The 18975-nt window shown below is 41.5% G+C and overlaps 1 protein-coding gene across 7 annotated transcripts in view; it reads left to right on the forward strand.

The window, feature by feature from the left end:
• Window positions 1-18975, forward strand: part of RIPOR2 (RHO family interacting cell polarization regulator 2) — a 161048-nt gene that overhangs the window by 124488 nt on the left and 17585 nt on the right. For 6 of the 7 annotated variants that reach the window (XM_069957916.1, XM_069957920.1, XM_069957914.1 and 3 more), the window contains 6 exons: window positions 4005-4173; window positions 4541-4676; window positions 6162-6323; window positions 8062-8220; window positions 15341-15534; window positions 17674-17757. In XM_069957916.1, the coding sequence (XP_069814017.1) occupies window positions 4005-4173; window positions 4541-4676; window positions 6162-6323; window positions 8062-8220; window positions 15341-15534; window positions 17674-17757 (904 nt within the window). Of the gene's footprint in view, window positions 1-4004; window positions 4174-4540; window positions 4677-6161; window positions 6324-8061; window positions 8221-15340; window positions 15535-17673; window positions 17979-18975 lie in introns of those variants that run through there. The other variant, XM_069957919.1, reaches the window with a different exon arrangement.

The raw sequence follows: 18975 nt of genomic DNA on the forward strand, positions 1-18975 counted from the left end.
ACATGAAATGACCAACACTGTTAATAATTTTTATGAGATGCTAATAGTAAAATCTCTTAGTAAAATTGTTCATTGTGTTTTTGCTCTGTTATTCTCTTAGAAAAGAATTCATGAAGGAATTGACAACTGAGGGGGAGAGTTATTAAGAACATGCCTTGCCTTCTCAATGGTGTACATCAGCCGTAACCCTAATTTAGCAAGGTTCCCAGTATATGGGAGGCTCCCGCGCCTTCTCTCTCCACGCAGAAGAATGGACATGTCAATTCTTCCATGTGGAGAGAGGAGGCGCGTGAGCCTCCCATAGACTGCCAGTATGACACGGAGGCTGGTGGAATTCCACCAGTTTTACTCCATGTGAATGGAGCCTAAACCAGGCAAAAACACCTGTTCCATAGCAAATGTAGATTTTTGCGTAGTGCCTGTGCCCGTTGCAGGGCTGGCCAGCTGTACTAAGTGTGTGCCTCTTAGTAAACCCAGGCAGTGAAAAGGAGGCCGGCTTTATTTGCAACTGGCATACCCCAGTCTTGATAAATGTCCCCATGAGTGTTAACATTCCCCTCATTTAAATGAGGGTCTGTGCTGGATGTTACCTGTTGGGGAAGGGGTGTTGACTCTTCAAGTGTAACTGTAACTTCAGGTGACACTTCAGAATAACCTGTCCTATGTGGGTACATGAAGGGAAGCACTAGTTCTGGACATTTTATCACTAGTATATGGCATTGTCCTCCCCGGTTACGACCCTGCAAACTCCAACCCTGTCTCTGTTTTTCCTATGCTCAGCTGCAGTGTGGATGCAGACTGGCCTCTGTGCTGCCTCATATACAGTATATACACAATATATTTTTTTTAAACACATAGGAGGACATTTATGAAGTCCGTCGTTTTTTACGCCGGCTTACAAAATATTGCCTCTACATAAATCCCGATCGCACAGAGCCCATCCATGCAAAAATTTTGAAACCTACGCCAGCTCACTGGCGAAGGTGGCGCAGAACAAAAATACCATTTGCGAATATTTTTACGCCAATCTACCCCATCTGCATCTAAGAAAGGCATTTACGTCTTTTCATACATGTCCCCCATAGTTAACACTCCCCACAATGACACATAGAATGGGATGTGGGAATTTACTAGTGTTTTCCACTGCACTAAAGTGGATTTCCAGGCCATTATTACTATTTTACTAACACAGAAGAGAATAAAACAAAAGAACAACCATTAATGATTACTGAATATTAGGTTCCTATAATCCCCGGGAGATAAACTTGATGGGAAATCTTGGAAACGTAAAATGTGTCACTCATATAGAGCGGAGTCATGCAGCGTAGGGAGCTATATGTATACAGATAACGCTTCATGTGAACTTGGAGGAGACCGGCAGTGATAAGCACATCTAAGTGCTCCCACCTCTGTTCTTATAAAAAAAAAATGTTCCCAGATCCGGGTGGGGAGCAATCTTTTAGTTTGGCAGATATAAATTCGGTCAGGACAAAATATAGAGTAAACGACATGGTTGGTCTTACAGCAAATAAAGTAATTGACATTGATCGTATGTCCATTTATTACCAAAGATGTACATTTATAGAATATCAATTGCATGTACCGTACTTGTGATTCCCTTTGATCAAATTTTTTTTGCCACATTTTGTTAGTATTAGAAATCGAGGCAAACCTACTACTATGTGTAAGCACATCCCTTAAATTCTTACTCCATGTAAAGGCAATATGGGGTCTTTTCTCAGCCCAACTACCTAGCGCAGTATCACCTTCTAAAACATACCAATATTTAGAAACCGTGCTGCGGATATGAGTTGCCATCGAGGAGAATTTAGATGAAAACGCAGAGTTTATTTTTATGTTTTGTATTTCTTCTACCCAAAGCCGCATTGGACACTAGCACCTCTCTATATTTTTTGCTGATGCTATTTATAAATATTCCTATTTTTCTCTGCCATTGGTCTCAGGTAGTAATTTCAAGTAATCCCTATGAAGGAACCAATATTGAATGAGAAGGGTCCCTGCAAAGACCACTGAAGAGAAGTAGTCTGTGATGTCTTCCCAATCATGAGTTGATTGCTCGGGGATTTCTTCTATCCATTTAGTCTGTGCTTTAGTAAATGGTCTTGAACTTGCTGATTGAAGGGGCATATTATTTTTACAATAAAAAAAATATAATTACAATTAAATATTTGTTAATGGTTTGTCTAAGTCCTTTATGCGCAACATGCACGCTAGACTAGAAGAGAAATTGGCAAAGAGCCAAACTCAGTTCGCACCACTTGCCTCAACTGGGGGTATCTGGAAAAGCTCAGCATTGGGAGACCGAGGAGGGTTTTAAGGCTTGAAAGGAAGTAAGCTTGGAGGAGTTAGGAGTTCTTTCAAGAATAACTCATTAGCCAAATAGCTCATTGCAGGATGGTCCAAAACCATGTAAGGACTGGGTTCATCCAGAAGGGAGTATGAGGAGAAAGTCGGGGAATAGGGCAGTTAAGTCTGGTATGGACTTGTCTCCATCATGTAGGGTGGTAGGGCAGCATCCGTTTTTACTATATCTATAAAGTGTTAGATGGACCAAGTGGTCTGTTTCTGCCGACAATCTTCTATGCGTCATAGGAACCAGCTAGGGCATCATATAGGGAAGTGGCAGCATTGTTATAATCTGTTACTCTGGTATTGTACCTTGAAATGCATGGAGTGCTGAGTAAATATGCTTTGGAATATTAATTTATGGAGAATGCAAGTATTTACAAAAATAAAATGGTCCTTTCTTGGGAATTGGGTATACTGCTTTATTAGATGAACAATGAATTTCTGCATTATAAACATGTACGTGTACAGGCAGCATGCCCTCAAATCTGTGCCGTTTGTTATCTCACAACATGAAAATGGGATTTACTAATGTCATGTTCACTTGCACTGTATTGTACTTTGTTGTAGACTTATGGTGTGGATTCTGCAACCAAAATCCACAACAGCATCTGTATTCATTCAGAAGCCTATTGATCAGGTCGTTGTGCAATCAGTAATGTAGAACTGTGCAAACAACTTTTCATGTATGAAATTATCTGTAAGCGACAAGCTTCACATTATGAGCTCTCTATTAGCCATTAGCTAGAAGATCAGACATACTAGATGTTCTGAGTTCACCATTACATATAAATATTTACCCTACTCAATCCATGACACTGTTTGCACTGTAAACCTAACTTGGATGCCCCAGGGTCCACTTCTCTCTGTGTTGTTGTTTGCACATTAAGTCTTTCTATTCTGGCTCATCTCTTTGATCTAACTAAAGAGCTTTAAAGGGGAAGTCCAGCCATTTTCAAAAACAGACAGTCGGCAGGGGAGAATGTAATAATGACTCCTAACTTACCTCTTCCCGTGCCCATGGTGAGCAACGGGACTGACCTCGGGAACCTCTCCAGTAGGCACTTCCCCCTGAGTTGTGATGACATCACTACCCAGGGGAAAATGCCTATCTCGGCTGATAAACAGCCCACTCAACCAATCAGTGACTGGGGCGTCGCCCCTCAGTCCATCTCCAGCTCGGTCGTGATGTGTTCAGCTTTGGAGATCCCGGAGCCCAGTGGCGGTCCCAGAGCGGCGTTCTGGAGCTGAAGAGGCACAGGGAGTGGTAAATTAATAATGAGGACCACAAATTGATAATGGTAAATTGATAATGAGGACCATAAATAATGTTCATTAACATTATTTGCTGCTTTCATTACTGATAGAGACGTCATATGGCTGTAAAATCCTGTGCTGGGAACATTAGCCTGAAATGTAGTTCCACCACTTCTATTGATTTTAGAATATTATAACCTGAGCAGTTGTACAAATGGAATTTCTGTGGGTCATTTTGTACGCTTGGATAGTGAAGTGTTACCTGTTAGTTATTGACAGCTCTGATGATATATACAATAATCATAAGTATGCTGTACAGTAATAGAAAAATGCATAAAAGCACAACCTTTATCTGAGATGTCTCCCTGCATGTTTTCCAGTTACAGATCAGACCACCCAGAAGCCAGGGGACATCTGAGCGAGGCATTAACAGAAGACACAGGGGTTGGCACTAGTGTGGCAAGTAGCCCCCTGCCCCTCACTACAGGAAATGAAAGTCTTGACATTACACTGGTCAGGCATCTACAATACTGCTCTGAACTTATTAAGGTGAGATGTGTAAAAGTTAAATACCAATGGATGTACATGTCTATTAATATTACAAAAGTCTAAGAAATACAATTGAATGTACTTTTTGAAGCAAAGATAATTGAATATCATAGTAGTAAATGTGCCCTTAATCACATATGGCAGCTTTCAAGATGGTGGCCATGTTCTAAATATAGCCACAGTCACAACAGTCATCCAATTGCAGGGATCTGCCTAAAGGTTTCTTACTACACACATAAATATTAGAAAATACACTGCATCCCCTAACAGTAAATGAACAACATTGCCTATAGCAGGGAAATTGTTGGTTTTGTAAATAGCATACAGGTTTCCCAAAATACTTAAACGTTATTATATGTTTTTATAGAAAATTACTACTTCAAGCCAAGTGCTGTTTGTCCTGAGAGATCTGAAGAAGAAATTGAGTCGACAAAGTCAAGTGATCAAGCAGTTATCGGATATCAGTAAAGAGAACATGGGCAACACAAATTCTGTAGTAGAAGGTGAGTAAAGACACAGAAAACCATTTAAGCTTAAGAGTAGACAATGTTGCCAAGGTTTTCCTATAATCAAACCCTATCATGTCTAGACATAAAATAGAAGTTTGTTGTCAGAAAAAGACCACCTGGTCCATCTATATAACAAAACCATTAGTTAGGCCCTTTGTCTAGATATAGTACTAAGTCCTCTCTATGTTCCCATACAGTAGTTAGGCCCCTCTGTGCCTCAATATACTATAAATGCTCTCTGTTTATTCATATAGTAGTTAGATCCCCCCTGTGCTATGTTCCCACTCAGTATTTTTCAACCAAAACCAGGAGTGGATTAAAAACACAGAAAGGCTATGTTTTTTATATATTACTTGTTTGCCTTCATCCTCTCTCCCTGTGACTCCCCTAAACTTATCTTTTACTTGTTTACTTGTTACCATGTAATTTTATTTCTCCTGCTTTATTATACATTTTTTTTATAAAGTTTTGAATTGAAAAAGAATGTTAAGCTTGATATTAATAATGTTAAACTTAAAGCGCAACTATAAGTTCAGTAGCCAAAAAATGAAATTCCTCAAATAAAAAGCCCTCGTGTTACCTTTTAAAAAGAGCCCTAAACTGCGTTGATAGTGTATACGCTCGCTTAGATATCCCCAGTTGTTTGGCTCAGAAGAATAAATGAATTTTTCTTCTGGCTGCATGAAAGTGGGCGTGGCCTATCCCTCATCTCCCTGGCTGTGTCCCTCTATCCACTGAGCAGCACCTTAGCATATATATCACACATAGCAGGATCAGATACAGCCCCAGCATACAGTATCACAATGTAAGATTAGATACAGAGCTCCAGCAGATGGTATCACACACAATGGGATTAGATACAGTCATCTGCTCTCATTACACTGTGGGATAATGTCAGCCATGGAGGTGGGGGCACCTGCTGCAGACATCTGATAGGGAATGTTATATGTACTATGGAAGGACTACAGCTGTGTTGTGCTGGGACTTGTAGTCCTCCCCTCAGTGACTCACCCACTCTCCCTCATGCAGTACATTGGAGTCATGGCTGGGATGTCCCTCCTTGTTGAAGCACTGGGTATTTGTCCCTCCATCCAGCTCTTCCCCTGCGCTGCTCCTTACACACAACACCCTCAGCTCTGCTTAGTCACCTCTGTGAGGGGAGGGGGGAGGACGTGCTGCTAGGAGGGGGGAGGAGGTTTTGTTTATGTTTCTCTCTGTGTCAGGGCTGTTATCTGATCCTCCTGTCAGAGTCTGTACACTCAGGACCGATCTCCAGGGAGGGGGCGTGTCCAGCAGGAATGCAGAAATAAGTCAGAGCCAGACACAGCTGTAAGGGCATAATCAGCCTTATGTATTTAAAAAACTGTTCATTTTAGGTTATTAATGTATATTGCAAAAAGTCTTATCATGACCTAAGCTAACTAAAACTAAATGGTCAAAATATTTTATAGTTGCGCTTTAATATTTTTTGTGTCTTAGTTATCTCTGGATTTCATGACATGCCATCACTTCTATCGTTCTGGACAAAATGCTCCATGCCTCTTCACATGTACCACATTAGTGCTGACAAATTGGTCACACAGCTGCATGAAACCTTTGGTCAGATGGTGAATACTGAAAGCCCAGGACTTGCTCATACAGGTGTGATAGTATTCATGGTGTTATTTTCTATGAATCTGTGTATTAATACTTCCATACTTTAGTCCTGATAGTTATAAATCAGGTAGAGACACTGGCATTGGCGCTTCCATCTTTACAGGATCCATGAGAGATATGCCATCCTGATGATATTCCTGACAACTCTGTTATGAGCTATTTTTTCGGCTTACTGTAGATCTTTTAATACTGTACTATAGATCTAGTTTAATACTAGATAGCATAGCACAGTATGCTTTGCTACATAGACCAATAAAAGTCAACAGAAGCTGGATGGAGAAGAGGCGTAATACAAGTCTCTACCAAGCTTAAGATATATAAAATGATCAGTCAACTATAAATCCAGGTTTATATAAAATAGAATATAAAAGAACTACAACACAAAAGATGTGGCATATAACTCATTGTTCTCCACCTATGGGAACAGACCTAGTTGCCAAGTGAGGCCAAAGCCTTTTTTCTAATGACAGTTCTGACCGTAGCTATTGACAGCATATGACTGAGATATGCAATTAATTGGTGGGGGACTGACTGCTGATGACCCCAAGAACTTCACTATGGAGGTACTGCAGGTCAGCTCCATTCATATAGGAGTGGGGCTATACCAAGGAAATACTGAAAGGCCTTAGTCACATTTTTCTTGTCACCAGTGGAATTCACAACAAGGCTGCATTCACATGTTCCGTGTTTGGTCCATGAATCACAGACGACACGGACGGTGAATGCCTCTCCTTGACTGTTTCCCCGCACGGCATGCTGTAACAATATCATGCCGGGAGCGGGAAAACAGTTTGAATCTCCCCGGTACTGTAGTGACAGAGCTGCGCGGCTCTGTCAATACAGTACCGCAGAGATATAAACTGTTACATCATTGTTACATCATGCCAGGACACTGTTAGATCAGGGATACACATGGTAGTTTTCAAAAATCTGGGATTCCAGAACATAGAAAAATGTTTTTTAATATACAGTAAGAAGAGTTAAAGAGGCTTTCCCAAGCTCCTGAAGTGCACCAGGCTGTAACACCTCTTTACTTTCTCCTACCATATCCAACCCTGCTTGGGAACTCGCCTTCCAGGTGTCAATCAAGCAAGGTGGCGGGAGATAGGAGGCAGAAGCTACTTTGACTCCTTGTGTCTCCTTGTCCTAACATCCATCTAACAGTGTTAGCAGTATGGAACATAAATTACAGCCGACAGATTCCCTTTAAGTGATGGAAGGCCAAGAGCCATTGATGAGAAACGATCTGGCTCTACTCTTGTCCACCATGTGCCATCTACAAAAGACTTGGGAAAGAAGAATTAGGAAAAAGTAAAAGGGTAAGGGGGGAGATGACCATTGGAAAGGAAAGTGTTGCATAATTTACGAGTGGGTGGAAGGGGAATATGCGGAAGGAGAGTATCCAACGGGCATGTGTATTAGGAAGGAAGGGATTTCCTGTTCCATGGAGACCGATAGCTCAGTAACGGAATGCTGATGCCAATCTACGATTTGGGTAAGGTGAGAAGCTCCTTCCCTAAGGAGCTTAGTACTGTGTAAGGTAGTCTTATGGGTGTGTCGGCCCAGATGAATTTAGTAAGTAAACAGTCAGGATTCTTTATTGCCCATAACTTGATGCTCCAATTGAAGGATGATATTTTTGGTCAGGTTTTGTGTTCATAGTTATATATTTAAGTTTTTACTCTGTATTTGTCACTGATATTTACTTTTATTTTCCTTTTAGTTTACAGAACACTGGTGGCTCACATTCTTGAAAAAACAGAAAACATGTTGTCATCTAACTTGTCTGCAGAAACAATCACAGTTTTTCAGTATTACGACTTTTTCAGCAGTCATAACATTACGGATCTTAAAAGCTATTTGATGCATCTTGCCAAGGAAGGTACTGTATTTGTTTTTATTTTATTGACCTATTTTTATATGTTAAAAGGATTGTTAGCTATGTTAAAGGGGTTATACAGCATTAGAAAAACATAGCCACTTTGTTTCAGAGACAGCACGACTCTTGCCTCCAGTTTGGGTGGGGTTTTGCAACTCAGTTCCATTGAGCTTAATGGAACTAGAGAAGTGGTCATGCTTTTCTAACACTTTAAATTCCCTGTTATTAGAAGGGTCCCATAAAATAAGCTGATCACAAAATGTCCTGTTTTTGTGACTTATAGGAAGCAACTGATGTTCAGTTCCCCGACTCAGAAAAAATGCAACAAATTCCTTGCAAAAACAGCACTACACTTTTTCGCAGGTTGTGCGTGGTATTACAAAAATCCTTCTGCTCTCTGGCACTGAAACTTTTTAATTTATTTTCCCCCTTGGGAGACGTGGAGTTGCAGGTCTGAGTACCAATCATAATGTGTAGGTGATACCATGCCCGCATGTGATGTCCAATAGCTGCACAGTGTTGCTCAATGTGAGGAGTGACCATCATGGAGCCGAAGGCTTCAGCTCTCATTGACTGCCCTAACAACAGCTAATAGGATGTGAGTAGAGATGAGTGAACCTCGAGCTTGCTCGAGTTCATCCGAACCCGAGCGTTTGGCATTTGATTAGCGGGGGCTGCTGAACTTGGATAAAGCTCTAAGGTTGTCTGGAAAACATGGATACTAGAGATGAGTGAACCGAGTTCGGGTTCGAGTCGATCCGAACCCGAACTTTCGGCATTTGATTAGCGGTGGCTGCTGAACTTGGATAAAGCTCTAAGGTTGTCTGGAAAACATGGATACAGCCAATGACTATATGCATGTTTTCCACATAGCCTTAGGGCTTTATCCAACTTCAGCAGCCACCACTAATTAAATGCCGAACGCTCAGGTTCGGATGAACTCGAGCATGCTCGAGGTTCGCTAATCTTTAGATGTGAGCATCAGAAACCGGACACAGCCACTACACAATGAATTGAGCCATCTGCTTCCAGTCTCATCCATTGTGTGTATGCTGTGGCTCTGACAAACAACTAATTAGTGGTAATGCTGGGTCTTGGTACACCTGCCAATCAGATATTGATGGCCTATACTTATGCTGCGTTTACATGGAGCGATTATAGTTCGAATTTTGCAATAAAGATCGCATTTGAGCGATAATCGTTCCATGTAAACACTGCAAACGATCAAGCAACGAGCGAAATAGTTCATTTTGATCTTTCAACATGTTCTCAAATCGTCGTTCATCGTTCGCTAAAAATTCGCAGATCGCTTCGTGTAAACAGTCTTTCAAAGATTCACCCAATGTGAAAGATGGGCTTAAATGATCTTAAAAACGATCTCAATAACGATTTTTCTTACAAATTTTCTAATGATTTTTCTAAGGATTTATTCATCTAAACGCTGATCGTTATAAAAACCAAATCGTTGCTTCAAAATCGTTAAACAATCGATTGGCCGAATTATCCCTTTGTGTAAACCCAGCATAAGGATAGGCCATCTATGTAATAATGCTGGAAAACTCCTTTAAGGGTGCCTTCACACCTGCCGGATCCACAGCGGATCTCACTTCTGCGGATTCGAAGCGAGAACCGCTGCGGATCCGGTATCAATTCACCCCTATGATAGCACATTAACATCCCGCTGTGAATATGTGCTTTAACTTCAATGAAGAAAATGGTGGCTCTCAGCTCCATAAAAAATGTATATTTCTTTATTAGACGTGCATCTTAAAACAACAATCAAATGAATAAAAACATCAGCGCCGACGCGTTGCGAGGTTCTCCCTCTTAATCATGGCAATTACAACTGTGTAATGAAAGACTTTTATAGGTAAGATGCACATCTCCAAACCTAGACCCGCCTCTTAGGCGTCACCTGTCAGGTATGGGGATCACATGACTTACTTACAGAGGGTAAACGGGAAAACAAGAACTGGATACTATTGAGATAATACATTCAGTATATATAATATAAATCAATTTCAGATTCAAGCCCTTCGGATGTCGGGTATCCAGATATAAGATCCAATAAGCTTCCCTTTTTCTCAGGATCTGTACCCAATAAACCATTATTCACCCTTTCCAGGGCACACATAGAGAGACCCGTTATATCCCCTCCGTGGCATTCACTAAAGTGCCTGGATAATCCTGATACCGATTTGCCGGTTTTTAACGCACAGTGTGCACGAATGTCAGCTATGTGTTCACTAAAGCGTGTTTTTAGCATCCTTTTGGTCGATCCAACATATTGCAACTTACAAATTGTACATTCCCCCACATAGATAACATAGGTTGTTGCACAATTAATAAAAGATCTTATATTAAAAGAATATCCGGTGCTGTAGGATGTTACTGAAAGCTGTTTCCTAGTTGTAAATTTACATAGGGGGCATCTAGGTCCTCCGCATTTATGAAAACCTGTTGTAGCTAACCAATTTGTACTACTTTTAGGAGCATTAAAGATGTTCACATGGCTTGGGGACAACATATTGCCTATAGTTTTCCCCCTTCTTGCGACACATCTCACACCTGATGTGAGTATCTTTTCGCATTTCCGATCCTGGAGTAACATGGGGACATATTTATTAATGATATTACTTATTTCTCTAAACTGGGGACTATAAACAGTAGAGAATGTAAGTTGTTTGTCACTAGATCTCCGGACACCTCCCACATCCTTGTTAGTATTATTAGTATGAGTTCTGCGTGTCCCTCTATCTTCTAGATGGTATGATCTATCGTGTGATTCAGCTATCCGTCGTGCTCTCTCAATGATAGGAGTGCTGTAGCCCCTGATTTTGAGTCTGGCGGTGAGTTCCCTGGCTGCTTCCTCATAGCATGCATCTACGGAGCAATTTCTGCGAGTTCTGATGAACTCCCCCACCGGCAGGTTTCTAGTGACATGGTTAGGATGGCTACTACTTGCCTGTAGTACACCATTCCCTGATGTGGGTTTTCTGTACATGCAAGTAGTAATTTGACCATTGTTCAGACACAATTTCAAATCCAGAAATGCAACGGACTCCAGATCAAATTGGTGCGTAAATTTTAGATTCAGCGTATTGCCATTAATGTATTTAACAAATTCTAGAGCGTGCTTCTCGCCTCCACGCCAGACCAAGAGGAGATCATCTATAAATCTACCGTACCAGAGAATAAAGTCCCTGTACGGATTGCAGACACTAAACAAGACGACCTCCTCCCAATAAGCCATAAATATGTTGGCAAGTGAAGGCGAGAAGCACGCTCCCATCGGGCAACCATTGATCTGTAAAAAGAAACGATCTCCAAAGGAAAAGAAATTATTGGTAAGCAAAAATTCTACCACCATTATTAAATAATCACATAGGGTTTCATCATAGTTGCTGTATTTGTGAAGATGATATTTAAGGGCCACTATAGCAATTTCGTGTGGTATGCTTGGATAAAGAGCTACCACATCACACGAAAGCCAAGCCCCTCCCTCCATACGTGGTAGAAGTTCAATTGCTGCCAATAAACTTTTACTATCTCTAATAAAACCTATGGTTCTCTTAGCAAGTGGTTGGAGAAATTCATCCGTCCATTTGCAGAGGCGCTCCGACAGAGATCCTATGCCTGCTACAATTGGGCGGAATGGGGGGGGGGGAACCCCCTTATGTGTTTTCGGGAGTGCATGGAAGATAGCTATAACCGGATACTCTGGTATAAGATAACGTTGTTGTTTGGAATTTAATATACCTAACTCCACTCCTGTATCCACTATACTTGTGAGTTTCCTAGTTATGTTTGCAGTTGGATCGGAGGGTAATTCCCTATAAGTGGATGGATCTGATAGAATTTTTTCCACTTCTCTCACATACAAACCATGGTCTATTACTACCACTGATCCCCCCCTATCTGACCTTCGAATTACAATATTGGGATTGTGTGCTAGTTCATGTAGTGCTTGCCTTTCACCTCGTGACAGGTTATCTCTGCTATTATCCAACCCAGATCTATTCTTTAAAGCAGTGAGTTCCTCTTCTATTTTATTCTGGACAATGTCCATAATGGGTGCTCTGGAATTCACTGGATAGAAATCTGGGTTGGGAACAGCAGTATGTTGTAGATTTCTAACCATATTATGTCCACGAAAACCCTGTGCTTTAAGATCAAGTAAAGTTTGTACTGACATTTGTTCACAAAAGGGCATAGACAGGGGTGCAGAGTCCTGACCAATTTCATTCAGATTATTTACATCACACAAATCTGTTATAGTAACATTTTCATCATCTAATATATCCATATCTATGTCCTCATTCCCTAGAAAATGTCTTTTGATGGTTAAGAGACGCATAAATTTATTAACGTCCTGCAGAGTGTTATAAAGGTCAAAAGTCTTAACAGGAACGAAATTCAAGCCTCGAGACAGTACCTTAACATGGTTTTCTTGCAGAATAGTGGCAGACAGGTTGTAGACATCCAGCGATTCGTCAGTCTTTAGTATCTCTGTCTCCTGAATGGATTTCCTCGCCTGATGTTTTCTCCCCGCCCGCCGGTGGGGTTTGGTGCGTTTTTTTAAAAGGTAATCGTGGCTTGAGCTCGGGAGCGGGTATTTGGGGGATCATTATAGGCGTAGTTGGATCGACCCCGCTCTCTAGATCTTTTACGTTTAGGTAGATTTTGGTGATGATGAACAGGTGGGGGTAAATCCTCCGATTCAGAGTAATCCGTTTGTATGTCTGACGTCTCGGCCTCAGTGGTATCAAACGAAACATTCTTATGCCCCTTTTCCTGTGTAGAATTTTTTAGAATGGATTGCAGAGTCCTTTGTTTCCTAGGTTTAGGTCTAGGTTTGGAGATGTGCATCTTACCTATAAAAGTCTTTCATTACACAGTTGTAATTGCCATGATTAAGAGGGAGAACCTCGCAACGCGTCGGCGCTGATGTTTTTATTCATTTGATTGTTGTTTTAAGATGCACGTCTAATAAAGAAATATAAATTTTTTACGGAGCTGAGAGCCACCATTTTCTTCATTGAAGTTTACATACGGGAGACGGCCCGCAATATTGCTCTACGTGCTCCGGACCTGGGGAATTACAGCGGCATATATATGCTGCATTTGGTGAGCTGACTTGTTCTTTGCTCTTCTATGTGCTTTAACTCCCTGGTGCCCGCAGCCCCGCCGTCGCATCCCCCATCCCCGGCAGCGGCACATCCCCCCATCCCAGCCACATCCCCCCATCAGCCCATCTCCGGCCCGCCGCGAGCATACATTACCTGCTCGGCGGCATGGCTGCAGTGAGGCTGCCGGCTCCGGTCCCGCTCAGCTGATCTGAGCGGGACCGGAGCCGGCAGCCTCACTGCAGCCGCGCCGCCGAGCAGGTAATGTATGCTCTCGGCGGCGGGCTGGGGGTGGGCTGATGGGCAGATGTGGCCGGGATGGGGTGATGCGACAGCCGGGCTGCAGGCACCAGGGAGTTAAAGCACATATTCACAGCGGGATGTCAATCCCGCTGCGAATATGTGCTATCACAGGGGTGAATTGATACCGGATCCGCAGCGGTTCTCGCTTCGAATCCGCAGAAGTGAGATCCGCTGTGGATCCGGTAGGTGTGAAGGCACCCTAAAGGTGTTTTCCACTATTAGTAAAAGCAAAACTACTTTCTTGCAAGAAAACAGCGCTACACTTGTCCTTAGGTTGTGTGTAGTATTGCAATAAAGCTCTATTCACTTGGAACTGGAGACAAGAGTTGTGCTGCTTCTGGTAAAGCAGCCATGTCTTTCTAAGCCTGGATAACTCCTTTAAAACTATGTTCTCAGGTGGTAGTCAGTTTATCACAATTCTGCTATTTTGAGGACATATCTAATAAATCATATGTTAAAGGACATAACAAGTGCTGTCCACCTGCTCAGATGCCATACATGTGGCAGGATTTTTATTTCAAAATTCACAGGGCTATTTAGCACTGACATATTAGCACAATTTGTCGTAACTAGTTGTTGTACATAGCCCTTTGCTGGGTCCATGATGTGAGCGCCTCATTTTCTAACCTTGAGGCTATGTTCACATGCAGTAAAAATTTGGACAGTCATAATGAATGACGACAGTTATTCTATACAGTGTGTGCACTACCGGCCAATTTCCCTTTGACTACAATGAAGTTCATTATTATATTGAATATATTGCCGTATTTTGACTGTATGATTTACAGTGTGTTAAAGTCCAGTGAAGTTTTTTATTGAAGTATTGTATTGCCCCCCAAAAGTTATACAAATCCCCATAAAGTGCTTTTTTTCCCTGCACTTACTACTGCATCAAGGCTTCACTTCCTGGATAAAATGGTGATGTCACGACCCGACTCCCAGAGCTGTGCGGGCTGTGGCTGCTGGAGAGGATGATGGCAGGGAGACACTGAGGGACACAGGGCACTGGAGGGACACTGAGCATCCCTCTGCCATCATCCTCTCCAGCAGCCACAGCCCGCACAGCTCTGGGAGTCGGGACGTGACATCACCATTTTATCCAGGAAGTGAAGCTTTGATACAGTAGTAGGTGCAGGGAAAAAAGTTCTTTATAAGCATTTCCCGTAATAAGTGTATATTGGTAATATGTACAACTCTTAGGGGGCAACACAATACTTTAATAAAAAAACTTCACTAGACTTCTCCTTTAACATAACCTGATACTGGATATGTCCCATTGATAGATGCTAGTGATGTAATGTTTTAATCTCATAGTTTGCTCTCAACTGTGTTCTGTTCATTACTCTTACAATCGTAGTAGTCTTACTAACAATACTGTTAACCATCAAAATGTCAAAAGCTCATATAAGAACAAAATTAAGGAGACGCACAGTAGTCTAGATGACCTATGTGACCTCATACTTAAATTAAGAGATTAAAATATATAGGGGGAAAAAAGATTTTTTTCTGTCTCTACACTAGGATATAATGTTTTACATGTGTAAAGGAAACTTGGAAACATAGTAATAGTTATAGTAGTAAGAGAGCGCTCACATGCAGTACCACCAGGTGATGCTTTACTACACATAGATAAACTAATGTTGCTCTGATATTATTAGTAACTATTGTCTTCTTTATCACTCTTATTATTCCAGCTTCAGCTGAACCCGTGCTGCAGCCCCCGGTGGATATGGTTACAATGACAAATCTGGACACATGCACTCCGCCTGATTCCCATGAAATTCTTACTTTACTAAATCTGCTGCTGTCCGGAAATGATGATGACACCAGTCAAGCATTGGGCTCCCTTGCTTCTGCTGCATCTAATTCGAAGGAGTTCAGAGAAAAGGTGGGCTATGGTTTGAAGTGACCAGAATCTGGGAAAAAACATTTGGTAGACATTGCTTCTAGAGATGAGCGGGATACAGCCTATGGCTATGGCTGTATCCCAGTTTTCCAGGCGGTCCTCCGGCTGTATCCACCCTCTTCACGGAGGCTGCAGACAGTGGGAATCAGACGCCCAGAGTACAGGTTCATACGCACCCGAACCTCGGCAGGTTCGCTCATCTCTAATTGCTTCCATCACTGTACTGTAACACAACCTATGTGGTTCAGTTTCTGAATAGACTTGGTGCTCCATTTTTATATTGCATATTTTAATATTTTCATTCTGATTTATATTAATCACACTATGCATATTATACATTACTTATAGCCAAACCCAGGACTGGATCCACAAACAACAAAACTGAAAAAAAAAGTTTAAATTTTACATAATAAAACATACAAAATGTAGCAAATCCCCATTATGCCAACAAGTCCTAATAGAACAACCACATAATAAACTGCATATTCTGTAGTGTTTATCAGTCCAGGATGTCTAGCACTGCAGCTGATTTTTAGTATAGCAGTGAGATACTACATCCTTCTATTCATTTATTATTTACAAATCAGCCCATCTGGCTTTAGAGATGTCACATAATTTATTCATTCTAATAGGTATGATTTGTCTTATCGCCTTCTTACTAGAGTTGTTCAAATACTAAAATGCTTGAGTGCTTGTTACTCGAGTTGAGTATAACTAAGTTATGAGCCCCATTGAAATCATTAAAAGATTTGGGCATTTTACCAGGTGCCCCCTACTTGGCAGAGCGGAGTGTGCCTGATTAACCCATGCCTTATGTTTCAATAACAGATGTCATCAGTTATATCTCCCACACAAACCTATTCAATTGTTTTGTTCTAATTTGTGTATATTTCGTCCCTTCAAGGGATTAAAGGAGAAGTGCTGGCAAAACATTTATTTAAGTACAGTATGTTGCCCAACTAAAATTATGCTTATTCTCAATATACACTAGTTTTGGGAAATGCACATATAGTGCTTTATTCCTTTATTTACTACAGCTTGAGGTCTTCTTTTCTTAGCAGAAAATGGTGACTTCACGACCCACTGTCTACCATACAGAGGTGCAGGCTGGGCTGTGCGGGGTCAGGACAGGAGAGAGACCACCAGGATGATTTGCCATGTAATTCATCATCATCACAGTGGTCTCTTTCCCATCCCTGCACCAGAGCTGTCATTATCTATATTGTGTGGGCGGCCAGTAGACCTGGATAGACGACTGCTGGGGATGCTACTCTCACCAGCTCTTCCCTCTTCTGTCAGACCTGTCAACCCGTGCTCCGTCCCTGCTGTCCGTGTAGCCGAAATGCCGTCTGGATCTTTCTTTATATCTCCCCGAAGCCAGGAGAGAGCAGGCTGTGCCCTTCTTCCCTGTGAGAGCATTCGTCTATCAAGGTTTACTGTCCGATCACACAATACAGATAATGACAGCTCAGGTGCAGGGACGGGGGAGACACCACCGGGATGATGATTATTCCCATGGCACATCATCCCTGTGGTCTCTCTTCTGTCCCACATTGAGCCCAGCCTGCACCTCTGTATGCTAGACAGTGGGTCATTTAGCACCATTTTTGCTAGGAGTAAAAGACCTCAAGCTGAAGTAAATGAAGGAATAAAGCACTATATGTGCATTTCCCATAACTAGTGTATATTGAGAATTTGTATAATTTTTGTTGAGCAATAATATACTTAAATATATGTTTTGCCCTCACTTCTCCTTTAAACGAATTAAACAAAAATTAGAATGAAAAAATTGTAATAGGTTTGTGCAAGACATATTAGAAGTCCTTTGGGATGCCTGCATCCCGTCGGATTTCTAATGTGTCTTGCACAAACCTGTTACATTTTTTTGTTCTAATTTTTATTTTGTTTAAACATCCCTTGAAGGGACGAAATATACACAAATTAGAAGAGGATAAAAAACTATTGTCTGGCCATCCGTTATTAAAGCTTATCCGAACATGCTTGCTCAAAACTACTTATCACCTGTCCGCCATGTCTTCAGCTCCATACATTATTTGAAGCTGACAGATTCCCTTTAATAATAGTAATAAGTTATTGTTTTTCCCCTGTATACTACTGTAGGCCCTGATTTACTTTTCTGAGGCTCTGACTCAGCCTAAAGTTGACCTCCAAAAAGCTGCCTGCCTGGCTCTAAGATGCCTTCAGGTGAGTGTTTACAGTGATAACAACCTCTTATGACTAGTCATGCCAAATGTTTTACTTTCCCCTAGAGCAGCAAGACAGACTGACCGGTTTTGCATATACTGTACTTCTGTGTCTAAGCTATGCCATGTACTGTTAATGCTGTAAATTACAAGGTGTTAATGGAACCCCACCATAGCCTTAAGGCAAAATGAACTCTTCTATCACTAGCAGTTATTGTAGTTCTGTCTATAAGTGCTTTATAAATATCTTTTGTTGGCTCTGTGCTTAGTGAATAAAGTTTATCTTTACTATGAAACACAGTGTTTGTTTTATATAAAAAATATTGCTTTGTATCACTTAATGCGTTTTTAAAGTAAATGTGGACTAAGAAAGACCACCAAACTGGCATATGAAATCTTACATGATGTGCAATGCTCCATGGAAAAAAGTATGAGAAGTGGCTCATTTACAAATGTCTAAAACCTAGCTTTTAAAGGCACTTCTTTTTATTATTTTTGGCATGAGAAGAGTTTGGTTCATCACCTCAGTGTTGTAGTCTTTATTATCATTAATTGTATAAAAGTAGTTAATTTTCAGAAGGGAAAGAAGTTGTTTTACAGTGCCACCTGCTGAAGGTTGTTTCCCTTCAAATCACTGTTTGACCCTTAGGGTGCTAACAACACGACAGATGCACAGCGTATTTATCTCAGTAAATACGCCGGAAACTCGCAGGTTGCCTTAATGCGATTTTTGTGCTTGAAAATCACACGTGCCTATGTGGAAAATCAGTCAAGAATCCGCAGCAAGTTTACTTTCCCTAGAAAACAATGGACACCAATATCGCTGCGTATTATGTTGCGAGAATCTCACAGAGATAAATACGCTGCGCATCTGTCGTGTTTATTAGCACCCTTAAAGCGACTTTGTACACAAAATCTGAACCCCCTCCCCCAAAGCGCTTGTACCTTCAGATAGCTGTTTTTAATCCAAGATCTGTCCTGGGGTCCGTTTGGTAGGTGATGCAGTCATTGTCCTAAAAAACAACTTTTAAACTTTCAGCTCCGTGCCCAACGGTTGTGGCCTAGATTGTTGATGCATTAGGCTGGCACAACCTCTCTGTCCATCCTCCCCGCCCTCCTCATCATTAGGAATGCTCCAGGCAGATTGTCTCCTATTCCCGACCTGTGTCAGCACTGCACATGGGCTGGATCATTAAGGCACCTGTGCAGTGTTCAGCAT

This window comes from Dendropsophus ebraccatus, chromosome 2 (genome assembly GCF_027789765.1).
Source record: "Dendropsophus ebraccatus isolate aDenEbr1 chromosome 2, aDenEbr1.pat, whole genome shotgun sequence".
NCBI lineage: Eukaryota > Metazoa > Chordata > Amphibia > Anura > Hylidae > Dendropsophus > Dendropsophus ebraccatus.